Source organism: Arachis stenosperma, chromosome 10, assembly GCF_014773155.1.
Source record: "Arachis stenosperma cultivar V10309 chromosome 10, arast.V10309.gnm1.PFL2, whole genome shotgun sequence".
NCBI lineage: Eukaryota > Viridiplantae > Streptophyta > Magnoliopsida > Fabales > Fabaceae > Arachis > Arachis stenosperma.
Window position 1 is genome coordinate 19,922,217 of NC_080386.1, and position 17,114 is coordinate 19,939,330.

Here is a 17,114-nt window from a genome sequence, read left to right on the forward strand (position 1 = left end):
AAAGATCTTTTTTCATTGAAAAAAGATCTTTTTTTATTTTTTAACGTGTTTGGCAAATTTCTAGTAGTAAAAGTAAAAACACTAGTAAAATAAAAAAAAGATCTTTTTTGAGAAGCTGTAATTTATATCTTTTTTTAAAAGATCTTTTTTCCTTAAAAAAAAGATGTTTTTCATGTAATAAATAAGCAAAAAAGTACTTTTATATTGTTATACCCAAACATAATTGATAGATAAAAAGACCTTTTTACATGAGATATCCAAACATAAAATTACTTTTACTTCTCTATAAGATCTTTTAAAAAAAGATAACTCGAAAAAAGATCTTTTCTTAAAAGCTCACCCAAACAGGCCCCAAGACTTCTAGGTGTGTGTTGGAGTGTCATTTAATGTGTCACATTAGTAAATTTTGACTCCATCAATAAACAAAGTCACTCAAAGACTAATATAACTAATTTAAAATTTTTAATAGACGAATTTGATTAAAAAAAATTTAGGAACCAATTTGAAGAACGAATGATCTTTCAGGGACTAATTTAATCATTTACTCTAATATTTATTCTATAAATGAGACTATAAATCAAAATTTTAAGAATACTACAAGTATGGAAGAACTTCAGTAGCTACATTACTTTGCTAGCGAGTTCTTGTGCAATACAAAAAGTATCATAGTATCGAGAGATTGTGTATTAAGTGTTGTGTAAAATTTCACATTGGTTGGAGAGTAAACGAAACATGTCTTATAACATCTCTTTGTGGATGTATTTCGATGGATGAGTGTCACAAGCTGGAATGTCAAAGTGGTCAATATTTACAAATGAGTGGGTTGGACTATTATAAATAGTATCAAAACTAGTGTTTGAATTGATGTGCTAATAAAGACATTGGATCCCATTAAGAAGTGAAATATGAAGTCTCATTGATTGAAAAGAAAAATGAAATATGTCTTATAAGTATGTGGAGATATCTCTTTATAGACATAATTTAATAGGTGAGTATAGGAGATTTTGTCGTCATCTCTACTATCAAGAATAAAACTGTGAATATTAGAGTGTCAAAAGAGACAATAATCACAAGCGAATGAAATCGTTATTAAGGTATCTAAATTAGTGCCCGAATCACACATCGAGAATGTTGGGCCTATTAGAAAGTAAAATATAAAATCCCACATTAGTTAAAAAGGAGAATGAATAATGATATAAAGATCTCTTTCATATCTTGTAAATTCTTTTGCAAATAAAAGTGTTTAGGATAGAACTTCCGTAAATTCGACGTTTTTACTGTAAAAAAATATCACATTTTTAGCTAGCCACACTTGCCATAGCAGGTACACCACTTGAAACATTTTCTTTTTGAAATATGTTCTTCTATTGAGATTGTCAATAAACTGCTTCCACCATTGTCATTCTTCTAGGTTCGAGTTTTTGGGTATTGTCCTTGCTATTGGAAATCTATTCAACATCTCTTAAATTTCTAGACACATCATTATAATATGTAGAGAGTTTCGGTCATTAACAAGCACTTGAAGTATAGTTCGTTAATCTAGAGACATTGTTGATGTAGCTTTGTCCTCATCGTCAGACCTCTATGTGTGACTTTTCAAACAAATATTTTTTATTTCTGGTTAGTATGTCAAATTTCATATATGTTTTCAGATTAAATTTTTTTTTTCAAATTCGATGCGTAACTTCTTAGTTGGCTTGTGATAAAATATTGGTTATAAGATATCTTGATTTTACTGAATAATAATTAGTATATTAGAATGGTTACATGTTGTATTTTTGAGATTATCATTAATACAATTCTCTTATTCTCACATAAATTTTTATTTTTATTTCTATATTTTCATCATAATTTTGCAACAAATTTTTTTTTTCTATTCCACAACAAATTTAATCTAGCATAATTTTTTTTATTTATGTTTGTGTATTTTTTTGAACTAAATTTGTAGTACTAAAATTTAAATTTAGGACATCATGAATATTTTTTGCTATATTTAAAGATAATAAAATTTAAATTTGGGATCTTGATAGTAAATTAGTGAACTAGAATTTAATCTAAATACAATAAATAAATAAATAAATATATATAATTAAATTCATACCTAGTATAAATAATTATTCAAATAATAAATTTAAGAGATATTTTTTGAAAAAATATATAATTAAATATTTGTATAAAATTCTTTTTACTCAAATTTGTTTTTCATGTAAAAATATAACTATTTTTTCTTGTAAAAATGCATCCTGATTCACCCTCGTATCCTTTCGGAAAATTACCACGTATGTCACTTGAAAAAAGTAAAATAGGATATTCGTGGTACAAAAAGTTAGTCAAGTTGTTATTTGTCATGTAATGAGGATTGAAATAACTAAAATAACCCTAATTGTAGAGGCAAAATGTCATAAATAAGTAATTCCGAAATAAGGACGTGATTCACCGATCAAAGACAATTATGTATTTGTTTAATTTCTTTTGAAGCCATTTACTATTTAACTGTTGTTTGCTTTAAAAAAAAAAAGACTGTTGTTTACTTAGTCACTATACTTATTTAGATTTTAATAAATAAAACTTCAAAAGAAGATTAATTTTGACATATATTAGAATGTATTTAACAATTAAAATATTTAGGAGTAATAGTTTGAAAATAAAGAGTCATATTTTTTATTTTATATTTTTTAATTATTACTAAAATAAATGAATAATTTCAGATATAATAAATATATAATTATATATATTATATATATAAAATTTGAGATTAGAAAGGGAAAGAGGGATGGTGGCTGGGTGAAGAGGGTTAGGGTTAGAAAGGTGATTGGGTGAAGGAGGTGGTGTGGTAATAAAGATAAGGAATTTTGCAGGTAAGAGATAGTGTGGGGGCAAAGAATATGAAGATGGTTTTGTTGTTGTTAATGATGATGAAGCCCTTTTTCTAGGTTGAGAATTTGAAGAAGCAGAAGAGAGAAAGAAAAGCAAAACATAGAAGGAAAGCGAGAGAAAGAGAAAGAGGAAGAAGTTGGTAGAGTTGACGGATTATGGCGGCGGCGACGAGTTCAGAAAATGAAAGGAGAGAGAGGATGGGTTAGTGGTGGTGGTAGCAGTGGTGGGAAAAAGATGAGAACATTGAGAGAGAGAGAGAGAGAGAGAGAGAGAGAGAGAGAGAGAGAGAGAGAGAGAGAGAGAGAGGAGAAGGGGAGGGGAGGAGATGATAGTAGTAGTGGTAGAGAGAAGGATAATTTAAGAATTTTATTTAATTTTTTAGAGTTTGGATAATTTTGCTTGTAAAAACCATTTTTTATGGGTACAAATGGTAATTTCCTTTTTTTATGGATAGATATGTCAATGTTTTCAACTTTCGTGGATAGAAATTATAGTTTATTCTTTATACAATCTTTAAAACTACCTCAATCAAATGTAGTTTCATATAAATATGTCAATTAAATAATTCATTAATTAAGGGACAACCATGGTGTTTTAAGAGTTACCTGAAATATTAATTTAGATTTGAATGTGAAATCCAGAATAGAGATAAAAAATTATGAGTAAAGGACAAATCCGTCCCTGACATTTTTTACCGCGGATATTTTCGTCCTCGAGGCTTGGGAAATACGTTATCGTCCCTGACTCCCCAGAAAACAGGACATTTTTACCCCTCCGTTAGAGTGTCTCTGTTTAGCCCTGACGAAAAACGATGACGTGGCCCCGTGGCGCTGACCTGGCCTTAACGGGGTGCCACGTTTGCTGGGCTTTCCAAAAGAGGACAAATATGTCCCCAGAGCCCAAAACACTGCTGTTTCTCCCCCTTCCCCAATCTATGAAGTCCTGGAACCCTAATCCTTCGAAGGCAGTGTGAGAGTGAAGCCGGTGAAGGAGGAAAGGGAACATTGCGACCATGGGATCCGAAGGAGTGTCGTCAAGCTCGAGAAGAGGCCCAGTTCGGGACGCCAGTGATGGAAAGGAGAGTGTGTCACCAAGGTGCTTCTGTGGAGAAAACGCAATCCTGTTCATGTCGAGAACGAGCAGCAATCCGAACAGATTGTTTCTGGGATGTCCCTTTTATAAGGTAAGCAAAGGACATTTGTGTAACTCCGTTTGTATTAGGGTTTATCCTCAACTCCAACCCTTTCTGAGCCTTGAGGATTGATTCTGTGCAGGTAAGACAACCATGCTGCAAGTTTTTTTTGTGGCTGGACGAGCACGTAGCCGGTCTTGGTGTTGGTGTTACAAGGTACCTGGCAAAGGAGGGAATTCTGCATGGTGAAGAGCCTCTCAGGATGAAAGAGATGGAAAACAAGATGTTGTTGTTGGAGAAGAGGATAGAAGCGTTAGAGGTTAAAAAGAATCAAAATGGGTGGATTATGTGTGTGTTGTTTGTTGTCCTGATTTTTGCTTTATTTAGTTGTAAGTAATGATGTAAGGTTGGTCAAGATGCTGGGGAAAAAATGTATTAATCATTTGTGCATCTGGCTTCACAGTTGATAAATAATTGTGTGTAACATAATTTGGCAAAATCACAGTTGATAAAAGTTGGGAAAGAAATGTTTGTGTGTAACATAAGTTGGCAAAATCACAGTTGATAAAAGTTGCAACTACTGATATTCATAGTATAAAAGTATACATTCATCATGTACTGACATCAAAATAAAAGGAATGCTACCATTAACATGTCGTTTGTTGACAAGTGCTGTTTTAACTCAAAATAAAGACCCAAATCAAAAAAAGGAAATTGTATGTAGAAGTTGTGATAATCAGTTACATTGGGGTTACATCTAAACAAAAAAATATCATAATATCGTCAACCTTCACTCATGTTGATTCCCTGGATGCTGGGTCAGTTGGTGTTGTTATTTGGGAGACTTCTTGAGATGCGGCTTTCTGCGTTGCGCTAGACTGTCCTTGAACCAGTGGTGCCGGTGGCCTGAAGATCTTCTGCTTTGGTCTGAATTTTGATTGTTTCGGGCGAGAAGTGTTGCTAACAATCTCTGGAGCCTTGCCTGGAGCATTACATTGAGGGGTTGTACTTGGGGCTGGTGGCCTGAATGGAGTGACTGTTGGTAAAGGAGGTGCTATGACAAGCGTGGATCTAGTAACCCAGGTTGGAGCTGCTGCATCATTTGCATGAGTTGGTCCTGCTGCACTTGTAACCTGCACGCAAGAGGAGACCAACCAACGGGAAAAAAATTTAAACGACACCAACTGTGATTCAGACAACTATGTATATCAACATCACAAAGAGCTCAATTTAAACAGTTACAGTATTTGCTTGATGCAGGGGTTGTGTGTTGGTTGGCTGGCTGCTTGAAGAATCCTGGAGAGTTAATGAACATGTTGTATTAAGACATGCTGATCCTTAACGAATTCATTACTAGTACTCATAAACCCCTGAACTATATGGCAATCAGACAGATAAATCCCTGACATAGTCATCACTAAGCTTACCATTGGGGTAATCCATACCAGAAACATACAATGCAAACTTACAATGCATGGTGTAATCCATACCAGAAACATACAATGCGAACTTACCATTGGGGGTGGAGCTGACTGGGACAAAGGAAGCACAACTAGTTCTTGAGAGCTGCATCCTCCTTTCTTCTTAGACTTCTTGGTCTTAGGCTTCCAGTTGGGGTTTGATGGGGCTCCCTTGCAAGTTTTATAGTTGTGGCCCTTTTCACCACACTTACTGCAAGCCACCGAGAAAGACTTCTTCAATTTTCCACCTTGCATCAATGGCTCAGCAGGATCTTTCTGTCTGTTGTGAACTTTTGGCCGGCCAATAGGTCTCTTGATGATGGGGGATTCTGGTTGTGAGTACTCAGTACGAGGCCAAAATTCTGCACTGGGGACTGGTTTGATGCAATGTGAATATGTCCTCCGAATTGATTCCATACACAACCAAGGGTGGACATAATCTTCCGCCTTGTCACGCCTCTTCACAATAGCAGCAAGTGCATGTGTGCATGGCATTCCTTGCACAAAAAAATGTTTTCAATTTGATCATATAGCACAGACTAATTAAATTACAGGTGATGAAGAAATTAACAGATTATAAGTAGATTTTTGGATTACCAGTAAGTTGCCATCGATTGCAGGAGCAGGTGTACTTAATGAGGTCCACATCTACCTTGCTTCCTTTGCGGCTCACTTCGAACATTTTTCTTTCATTATCTCCAACCCACTCTGCTGTCCACTTCGTCCCAAGAGTAAGTAATCTTTCCATCCTCTTTTGCTGTACTGGTGCAAGTTTACCAGGGTGATTTTTCAGAACCCGCTTGTGATTTACCATCCTCCGCATTAGGTAACACCTGATTTCTTCGCACATAGTCAGGATCGGCTTGCAGCGGTAATTAACAATTTTGGCGTTGAAGACCTCACACATGTTGTTAGTGAGGTTATCAACTTTCGACCCATGTGAAAAATAAGCCTTCACCCAAGTCTCTGGCTCAAACTTGGAGAGGTATTCCCAAGCTCCCTGATTCACTGCCTTCAGCCTTTCCATACAGTCCTTGAACTCAGTAACTGTTGTGCATCTGGCACACTCCCAGACAACCTCTCTTATGTATAAATCTTTGAATCTATTAATGAAGTTCTTCCACATGTGCATCACGCAGTTTCTGTGCCTGGCGTTTGGCATGACTTCCTTTAGGGCAGGGAGTAAACCCTGCATTGAACATGAGCAGCCAACAATCACAACTCAGCAGATATATGAAGTGTGCAAACCAATAATGCATCATACCTTTTGTTGATCTGAAATGAAGTTCCAGCCATGGTGTGCATCGTCTCCTATGTCAGCCTGAAGGTTAGTCAGGAACCATTTTCAGGCATCCTTTGTCTCAGCCCTCACAACACCATATGCAACAACATAGAATTGGTTGTTTGCATCTTGGGCAACTGCTGCAAGAAGCCACCCCATGTAGTATGTCTTCAAAAAGCATCCATCTAGGTGCAGCAAAGGCCTACACCCATCCTTGAACCCTCGCTTACAGGCATCTAAGCATATGTATATCTTATCGAAAACAGGGGGGCTTCTGGAATTGACATAAGTTCCAACCTTGCAGTAGATCCTGGATTACTACTTAAAATCTGCTCACAATAGTCCCTTGTCCTCTTGTATTGTTCCTTCTCATTTCCCATAATCTTTTCCTTAGCCTCAACAACTGCTCTGTACACCATCTTAGGATGGGGAGCCAAAGAAAATTCCTCCCTTAGGAACTCAGTTGCCTCCCTAGTGGTCATGTGTGGTTGGGTAGCCATCCTCTTCACAATTTTGCTGCTGATCCAATGCTGGTCAGTTGCGTTACTTCCTAAATCCCTTGCACAAGTATGATTTGGCTGGTACATCTTAATTTGGTAACATTGCAGAGTTTTGTTGTAAGACAGATGAACTAAGAAATTGCACTCCTCATCCTTGCAGCCCACTCTCACTCTCTCCCTATCATTCTTGATCCACTTAACCTCCCTACCTTCAGCAATGAATGAGTCCTTCACCACATCTTTAAACCGTTCAACACTTGCAAACCTCATCCCTAACTCAAATCTGCCCTGACCATGAGCATAGTCATAATCAAACTCTGGAAACTTGTGGCCTACACCTTCATCCTCTGATCCCATAGGTGGGTGCAATTCCTCGGACTCGTACTCAAACATGATTTCCTCAGGCTCTGTGGGGACTTCACTTACATAGTATCTCCCTATGTCTTCTACTCCAGCCCTATTGTCACCACCTCCTCCATCACTAGGCCCAGCAGCTGAGTCTATTCCACCTTCACCAGCTGCCCCTGTTTTAGTCTGACAACTATCATCTCCACTTCGATTCTGGCTTTTACCATCTTGCACCTTCTTCTTACCCTTCTTATACTTATCCTTCACCCCTTGTCTCCTTGTGACTCTCTTCTTCGGGGTTACCACCTTTTTTCTTGGCTCTCTTACTCTTTTCCTCTTGCCACCAACAGCCCCTATACTACTGTCAGAATCACTTCCATCATTCTCCAACCCAGCTGGTGGAGGTTTATATAACACATCTTCGGTGCTCTCATAGCCATCATCCAACGAAGAGGATGTATTCAATTCCTTTAAAATTTCATCCACTTCCACTTCATCATCACCATCCTTGCCAGCATTATCTACTACCTCCGGAGCATCAACGGGGTGGTCAAAGTAAATGTGGAACTCAAGAGACTGTTGGTCCTTCACTAAATTCTCCCGCATTGCATTGATCCCCGCGTCCCCGGTTAACTCGTTCAACCCAGACTCAAGCAACCCACTTGTTCGATCATACCAGTAAACTGCCTTGTACGACTGGTATCCCAAACCCTTGAATAGCGTTACAAGATCCCCGAAGTTCACAAAATCTAGGTCCATCTCCGGGAGCCTCTCTTCTTTACCATTCTCATAAACAAGAACACCATCACCACCTCTCACGAAGCTACCTCCGTGGTGAAAAACTGGCACCACAAATACATCCACCATCTGAAATTTACCAAGAAACAACAATGTCTCAGTACTACATTACATTCAAAATTTATTACAGAACCCCCCTTGCCCTAACACAATACCTCCTACGACTACTTGCCACCATGCTCTAAAAACCAATTTTAGCCCTCACTACACCACTGTTATAGACATTATCAACATGCACGCATGATCACTTCACCATTACTACAAACCACAGAAACTTCAGGAGTAAGGAAGGCGATCTTACCTTGATTGGAAGACGGCAGTGCTAAAGTGATGCAGTAACCTTCTTTCTTGCCTCCGACAGCTTCCTCACCGCACGACGACTGCTCTTCCACGTAGTGCAATTTTTGGAGGGAGAAACAGGGGGAGGGATTCTGATCATTTTTGCGTTATGTGTATTGTGTGTGTGACTAATGCTTAGTTTCGAAAGGTTGGGTGAAAACGGCAGCGTTTTGGGCTCTGGGGACATATTTGTCCTCTTTTGGAAAGCCCAGCAAACGTGGCACCCCGTTAAGGCCAGGTCAGCGCCACGGGGCCACGTCATCGTTTTCCGTCAGGGCTAAACGGAGACACTCTAACGGAGGGGTAAAAATGTCCTGTTTTCTGGGGGGTCAGGGACGATAACGTATTTCCCAAACCTCGAGGACGAAAATGTCCGCGGTAAAAAAGGTCAGGGACGAATTTGTCCTTTACTCAAAAATTATAAGAGAAATTCGAGTTCTTTATTCGGTGTTCGACCTTTTTAAAAAGGTCATGTATGTGGTAGAGGCTACTTTTTTGAGTGAGCATTTTATTCTTATTAAGTCTGACTTTATGTTTTGGGTCAGAGTATGAATACATGGTATCATCAGGTTATAAGAGATATATTTTCCATTAATATTAATGACAGCAAAATTTTTTTTCCTTTTTGATCATCGATGATATTCTATCTAATAACTCAATATTATTTTTGTTCCTAGGTGAGTAGTCGACTCCAAAGTATAATTTGTCCTGCTTAGTGTTTGAACTTGCTTTTCCTTAGACGGGATGAAATATATGTTGATTCTTTTAAAAAGAGCAGCAACAGTAGACACCTACAAAAGTACTCCTACGCTCAAGTTAAGAAATGTATAAAATGATGAAAATGATATTCAAAGTGAATATATTTAGTAAATCCTCCGTATTTATGGGATTGTTATGCTTAAAGTAGTTATAGATAGCTACGATTTTGTAGAATAGTGTTCTGATTTTATGGTAACTGCTCTCATTGTTATTTGACCTTTTATTTAAATTTGAAAAGAGGTAAAACGTGTCTATAATATAACAAACATGTTATGTTAAGTTCCAATTTATAAATATAGTTGGTTTTGGTTATAGTTAACGGATCAATTTTAGTTATTCATTTTATTTATAATTAAAGATATTTTAAAATATTTCAATTTTACCACTCAAAAATCAAAATAATACATACAAAATGTATAATAAACAAATAAATACAAATTTTATATTCATTGAGTCCCATTCAATTTGACGATGAGCTCACCCATTTTTTTATTCTTTAAAAAAAAATTTAACTGTATTTTATATAATTCAATTCTTATATTTTGTCTTTTGAAATATAATATATTTATTATTTTTTTTATAAAAAATTACCCTATTATAAGTTCATTTGATAATGGTCTTTTTCTTCAATTAGCATAATTTTTTATTAAAAAATATTAAAAAATTATTAGAATTTATTATTTTTTGTTATTAGTTAATCATTAATATTAAAAATATAAAATAAAATATATTATTAAATTATTAAACTAAAAAAATTGAATTAATGACTAAATGATAACTAAAATAATTTTTCTATGTCGAAAATTATTTTCTTTAATTATTTGAAAAAAAAAATACGGCTTGGCCTATTTTTAAGAAAAATATTTGCGAAAAGTTAACAAGGCGGAATATTTTCAGCTTGGCTGAACATGAAAAATGGCTTCGCTAAAAGCTAAAAAAGCACATCTTTATAGACCAAGCTTTCGGTATAGGTTTAAATACTTAACCCGGTCTGAAGCTCACGGTGAGGTCTTAGTTTTCATGTACATTGAAAACAAACTACCAAGATCTTTGACCATTCACATCATTTATATTATATCTCAATTAGGAGCGTAAGTTATCAAACCGGACTGAAAAATACTATTAAACCGAACCAAAAATTATAACAACCGAATAAAAAAATGAAAAAAATTGTTTTTTTTTTAATTAAACTGATTGATTTGGTTCGGTTTGGTAGAAACCGAACTGAATCGAAAAAGATGTTGCATAGTGGTTCTTTTTATTGATTTATCCTTACTGATTTAATCTAGGAATAAAACCCTAAATCTGAATACCCTTACTCTCTTTTCCTTTCACTCGTGCAGTCACCCACTCACCCTCAATCCTCACTTCTCACACAGACACCTACTCATCCATATGACATAACTCACTTCCATTTTCCATTCTTTCTCCTCCATGCAGCCATGCCTGAGAGAATGAGAGCCTCAGAGAGCCAGAGAGCCAGAGAACGTCATCCAATATCAAGAAACTCCTGCATCGTCGCTCGAAGCCGTTGCAAGTCATCCATTCATCTCCGTCGCAGGCTCGCGGCGTAGCAAAGAGCAGCACCGTCACATGAATAGGTTCAAAAACTTCATTAAGGAAGTTAGGATATAAGACAAGTGTACTGTTCAAATCGATGTTCCCACTAGATGGAACTCTACATACACCATGCTTAAAAGTGGTTTGAAGTTTCAAAAGGCGGTCAAGAAATTAAGGGAAAGAGATACAGAATATGCTTTAATGCAAGGTGGTATTCCGAGGAATCTTGATTGGGACAATGAAAAACACTTTATGGAATTCTTGAAAATTTTTTATGATGTTACAAAGAGTGTGTCTGGTAGTTTGCTTGTGACTTTTTCTCAATATTTTCATGAGTTTTGTAAGATCTTGCGAGTGTTCAAGGCTTCGTGTGGTAGTCGAGATCCATTACTTGGGAGTATGGCTGAGAGGATGAAGTTTAAGTATGACAAGTATTGGGGTAACGTAAAAAATATCAATATGATGATTTTTGTTGCTGTGGTTATTGATCCTAGATACAAGTTGAAGTTTGTGAACTTTAGCTTTGAAAAGCTATATGATAAGGATGATGCTGATTTTTTAGGTAAAAAAGTGAAAGAGACATTCTCCAAGATGTTTGAATGCTATGTGAATGCAAATAATGGGGGTAGATCTTTTACTTCAGCAACAATGGATTGTGCATCAGATGTGGGAGTACCTAATGACAACATGGCTGGTGATTTTTTCAAAGAGGTGCATTTTCATGAGATCATCAACAAGAATGAGGTGGATTTGTATTTGATGGATGGTTTAGAGAAGTCTTGTGATCAAAATACTTTTGACATATTGAATTGGTGAAAGGTAAATTCTAGCAAGTATCATATCTTATCCCAAATAGCTAGAGATGTCTTAGCAATGCCGGTCTCGACTGTTGCTTCAGAATCGGCTTTTAGCACTGGTGGAAGAGTGCTTAACAACTATAGGAGTTCTTTAACTCCAAAGACAGTTGAGGCATTGATTTGTACACAAAATTGGCTTCGTGCATCTCCAATGACAATTGATTTTGAGGAGCTTATTGATGAGTTTGAGAAACTTGAATTAGGTATGTAAAAAAAAAAATTGTAGTTCGTTTCATAGTTTATGTTTTTAATTTATAATCTATGTTATATTTATGTTTATAATCTATTTGATTTTTGTTTTATTTTTATAGAAATTGCACTAACCGAAAAAGATGATGATGAGTCTGGTATAGATTCAGATTAAGCATGGTGGCTATTTGGCTTTTATTTGGTTTAAAGTGATTGTTTCAGTTTTTAGTATGTTTTAAAGTGTATTTATTTTTATTGTTTTGCTAGACATTTTTAATTGTCTTTATTTTATATTTAATTAAATTAAATTTAAATGTGATGTACTTTTATTATTCTAGTTTATTAATGATTTTAAACTTCATTTTATGATAATTTAAATTTTAATTATTAGATGTAAAAAAACTGAAAAAATCCACCAAACCAAACTGCTGTTGGTTTGATTCAATTCCATTCGATTGTTCAAAAAACAACAAACTGAATTATTAGTACCATTGTAAAATTGATTTTCAGTTCAAAACTGAACCAAACCGAATCAATTACACCCCCTAATCCCAATGGATAGAGATTAATAAAATATCATATTCCGTCCTGGGAACAGGGAACCGCTTCCTATCCTTTCATATTCTGCTTCACGGCTTCATCACTCACCATGACTGAGCTTCTTCCCGCAAGCCCGCTTTCAATCTCACTCCCAGAATCTCATAGATTCGCCTTTCCCAACAACAATCAATGCCTAACACCAAATTCCCATGTACCCTTCTCTCAAGAATTCTCAAAAACCACTGGCACCCTTGTTGTAGTTGCTTCTTCAATGGGTCCAAGGGTCCATGGAAGAGGCTCAAGGGGCGGTGGTTATAGCTTCTACAACAATAAACAACTTGGATTTGATGAGAGAGAGGTGAAGAATTTGGGCTTGGAGGGTGACCCTACTGGTGATGGTTCAGTTGGTGAAAAGGATATTGCCGATAGTAATGATCCATTTGATGGTGTTGGACTCAGGGAAATGGATGATCCTGTTGGGTTGGGTGCCAATGGTGAAGGAGAAGAAGAAGAAGGAGGAGGAGGTTTTGAAGACGACGATGATTTGGTTAAGGTTCAGGTTCCGGGTGGTGCTGCAAATGATGATTTGAGAAAAGATGATGTTAAAGTTGAGAAATTTAGTGGTAAGGATGGGATTAGAAGGGGTAAAGAGGTAATTAGAAGGTCCAATTTGTTGGCTAAGCAGGTCATTAGTATAAGGTCTGCTCTTAGCTTGGGGTTTGTTACTCAGCTTTGGGTTGACACCACCTCTGTGAGTGACCATTTCTTAAGCTATAAATGTAAAGCATGCTTTTTTGAGGAATTTATTTATAATGTTTGTTATTTTCCTGGTTTGCTACCTGTTTCTTTGGGGTGGAAAGCATTAAGCATGTTTGAATATTGATTATTAACTTTGTTGAACTTAAACTATGTTAGTCTAATCACACATTTATTGATGTATCTCCTTTTGGTGAATTTCATGTGCAGTGGATGGTTTTATTTGTGGAGGTGAGGCCAAACTTGCTTTCTGGGGATGCAGATAAGTTCTTTCTGGAGGACATTAGTCAGGTATAACAAATTTTGGAATAACACATTTTGAATGCTTTATGTGTATATGCTTTGCTACAAGTGTTTTACACCATTTTTTAGTTTGTGTCACTTTTGGAGGAGTTCTGTTGCCTGCAATAATATGTAGAGAGGACCATTCGGGTCTGCTACCAGTTAAATTATGTAGATGCTTCCAGATCAAGCTTTTTGTCCGAAATTTCCAACGCCCATATATTCCAATATGAATCTGTACTATGCTTTTGCAACCTTGTCTTATGGTCTTACTTGAATGTGGTGTGCATTTTTAGCTTTGCAAGCTAGTGACCTCTTGTGTTTTTCATGCTGTTGAGTGTTCTGTTGGTTCTCTTTTCAGGTCGGGGATGTCGTCCTTGTCCCAGATGAACGCGTGATAGAGAACGGATTTAAAATGGTTGGATTGGAGACCCTGGTATGTTTTAAAGTTTTATATGATTCTTTCTTGTGAATTATTTTCTCCTGAAAGATTTATTGTAGGGTTCATTGTTTGGCAGAACATGTTGGAGAAATCTTCTCTTTTGATATTTGTTATTGGTACTCACTTTGTTGTGTTGCTTAGCTTATTATGAATTGTGTTCATGTAAGATGCTTTTGCTCTATCCTTGTTTGCTAGACGGTGAAGATTCTGCAAATTATGTGAATGTGATATCTGATGTCTTTTGAAGTTGGTATCATTTATTTAAAGTAGAAATAATGAGAATTGATTATTCATAATTGACAAAGTGTAATGAGATAACAAAACATTATGTAGGATTGAAACTAAGTGGTATCATAAAAATGTCGGTGATAACCTTTTTTCAGATCTTGGGAACCGTTTACCATAAACTATCATGTTGTAAATGCCTGAATGGTTGTGTTCAAGTTTTCAACTACTTGTTAGTAAGATGAAGATATCTTCTTATTTCTTCTTCAAGATCAAATACTTTTATATTATCTCCTTTGGTCTTCTGTATGATTTTGGTTCTGATTGGTTATTTTGGTCATTTGTGCCAAAATGAAAAGTGCTCTTCATCATGGTTTTCTAAATTTCTATGCACAATCCAATACCTGTTATACGATTTTTCCCATGCCTTAACCCTTTTAAATGAGTCATCATGGGAAGCAGTTCCATTTAATTTGATATATGATTTAGTGGTGCCACCACTATTTTACCACACTTCCAAAATTAAAACAAGGTAGGACTATTTTTAAGATGGTAATTGATTTATCATATTATTATTTGATAGGTTGGATACAAAGTTGTGACACCCTCCCAACGGAATATTGGAAAGGTGATTATACATTTATTCTTCTATTTTTATTTCACATATTTATTTATATCCAATTATTTGATAAGGGAACTCTAAACTCTTAGGTGCGTGGATACACATTCAGCCTCAATTCAGGTGCTGTTGAAGAACTTGAGCTTGATTCATTTGGACTATCAATTATCCCTTCAACTTTGGTAAGTAAGTGCCTCTTTGTAAGGTTAATAAAACCAAGTTCAGAACTCAAAATAGCATGCAAGTTTTGCCAATCCAATTGGAAATGCAAGTCTACATCCTATGTTAACAAATCCAAGTCACAATTCCTTCATTTTGATCATTTGTGACTCCTAAAGGGTTTAGTCTACAAATTATAATTCTTGATTGCCATACTTTTAGGTGAGTACTTACTCTTTGCTAGTCGAGGATGTACTGGAAGTAGTATCTGATGCTGTTGTGGTTCGCGAAGCTGCAGCGTCGCGTATACAAAGGCTTTCAAAGGTACCTTCATTTCAATAATGGAAGTTTGAGTGTACGAGTGTATCACATTACTATTTCACATTTTACATTTTCTTTTGCCCTTACGACTACCGGACTAAGTAGGATATTGATTTCGGCAACATTGCTTCCTTTTCTGATTACAACTTCGTGATGTACTTCCCCTCTGTTTCTTAGCTCCTGAAAGTTTTGATTCCTGCTTATATATCAAGCCATGCTTGTTATTATTATGGCTTGTACATGGGAACTTGTGATTCTCATGCTTTATTTTGGTTTCTCCGTTTTATGGCTATTGTCCATAGATTTTTAAGCAAAGTCATCTAATTATATTATTTGGTTGGTAAAAGTCTAATTATATCATTTGGTTTGGGTAAAATACTGTCTTACTCCCTAACATTTGAGCTAAGTCTTGTTTTCGTCTCTAACATTCGAAACATCTTATTTTTATTCTGAACGTCTTATTTCGTCCTGTTCTAGTTTTCTGGTCAAAATTAAATATTTTTTCTTCCAAAAATACCCTTTCCTCCATTTGGTTTTATTGAATTCATTTTCTTTTGAAATAGTTGGTGCTCTTTTTCTACTCCGGGAACGATTTAGAATTTAGCGAGGAAACAGAACAACATTTTGACTTCCCAATAAAACATTGAAGAAAAATATCTTGTGTATTCATTTTGTCTCCTACACCAAGTCGATATAGGTCTCTCTTATCGTTAAATGGATTAGTTGGATAGCATCGCTCTATCGCTATGTAATCATTATTACTACTAAAAGAAATGTCATTGACTCATTTCTTTACTTTGTCTTGCTGATGATAAAACAACCTATTTGCTTGTCCCAGGGTTTCTTGGGCAACCAGAATGTAGGAGTTTCTATGGATGATCTTGAAGATTATGACTCTGAACCATCTGTGACATATGGCCAAGTTTCAAGGAGAAGGAAAAGTCTTGGAAGAAAGAAACCTAATCAAAGATATTGGGATAATGAAGATGATTGGGATCTTCCAATGGACTATCTTTGATTCACATGTTTTGTCTGCTAACTCCCATGTAGTAATTACTCCTTTTAATCGAAAATATAGTGAAGCTTTAATAAGCCTACCAAGGATGACACAAAAATACCATACCAAATTACCAATTATCTTTTTTATTTTTCTTTATGGTGTAAAATAGGCTTGCATTTGTACAGTTATTTTCATAGATTTTTCTTTTCAGACATTTTGGTTTTCAATATTTTTTAGTTTAGCATTCTCTTCGGCTTTTATTGCCTTTTGCCACCTTGAAAAAGTAATTGGTATGTAATAAGAATTTAAATAATAAATTATTTATGTATTTAATTATATTTATGTATTTAAATAATGTTTTAAATAATAAATTTGTTGAATTGCATGTGAGATTGGAAAAAAACACATGATCAGGGAAGGAGAGAAGAAATTAGGTAATGAAACTTACATTAATGAAGAGTCTCAAAGAATACAAACTTTATGACTATCTATTTATAGCTACACTAATAGTTATGCTAACTAATTCTGTATATCTCGCTAACTAACTCTGTACAACTTACCAACTATACAACTAACTGAAATTAAATAACAGTAATGGCAATAATGATATCAAGTAACACCCTCCCATAAGCTTGCATTGTTGGGGGGAGAAAAGGTTCAACAATCCAA

The 17,114-nt window shown here is 35.5% G+C and overlaps 2 protein-coding genes across 2 annotated transcripts; both read left to right on the plus strand.

Annotated features, from left to right (window-relative positions):
- The first annotated feature begins 11,184 nt into the window (after positions 1 to 11,184).
- LOC130956839 (zinc finger BED domain-containing protein RICESLEEPER 2-like) lies at positions 11,185 to 12,276 on the plus strand. The gene is made up of 3 exons (XM_057883801.1): positions 11,185 to 11,766; positions 11,875 to 12,115; positions 12,224 to 12,276. Exons 1-3 carry the CDS (start codon positions 11,185 to 11,187, stop codon positions 12,274 to 12,276), a joined length of 876 nt encoding a protein of 291 aa, XP_057739784.1.
- Positions 12,277 to 12,605: 329 nt separating this feature from the next.
- Positions 12,606 to 16,791, plus strand: LOC130954812 (uncharacterized). Its single transcript, XM_057881582.1, has 7 exons — positions 12,606 to 13,392; positions 13,608 to 13,688; positions 14,041 to 14,115; positions 14,930 to 14,974; positions 15,058 to 15,147; positions 15,347 to 15,448; positions 16,284 to 16,791. The coding sequence occupies exons 1-7, from the start codon at positions 12,751 to 12,753 to the stop codon at positions 16,461 to 16,463; spliced, it is 1,215 nt and encodes a 404-aa protein (XP_057737565.1). The 5' UTR covers positions 12,606 to 12,750; the 3' UTR covers positions 16,464 to 16,791.
- The last annotated feature ends 323 nt before the right edge of the window (positions 16,792 to 17,114 follow it).

Bases quoted from the DNA above. Each gene is read 5' to 3' on its own strand.
- LOC130956839 (XM_057883801.1), top strand. From the start codon at position 11,185: ATGCTTAAAAGTGGTTTGAAGTTTCAAAAGGCGGTCAAGAAATTAAGG. The intron at 11,767-11,874 runs GTGCATTTTCAT...AATTGGTGAAAG, and splicing joins CTGGTGATTTTTTCAAAGAG to GTAAATTCTAGCAAGTATCA. The intron at 12,116-12,223 runs GTATGTAAAAAA...TTATTTTTATAG, and splicing joins GTTTGAGAAACTTGAATTAG to AAATTGCACTAACCGAAAAA.
- LOC130954812 (XM_057881582.1), top strand. From the start codon at position 12,751: ATGACTGAGCTTCTTCCCGCAAGCCCGCTTTCAATCTCACTCCCAGAA. The intron at 13,393-13,607 runs GTGAGTGACCAT...TTTCATGTGCAG, and splicing joins TTTGGGTTGACACCACCTCT to TGGATGGTTTTATTTGTGGA. The intron at 14,116-14,929 runs GTATGTTTTAAA...ATTATTTGATAG, and splicing joins TGGTTGGATTGGAGACCCTG to GTTGGATACAAAGTTGTGAC.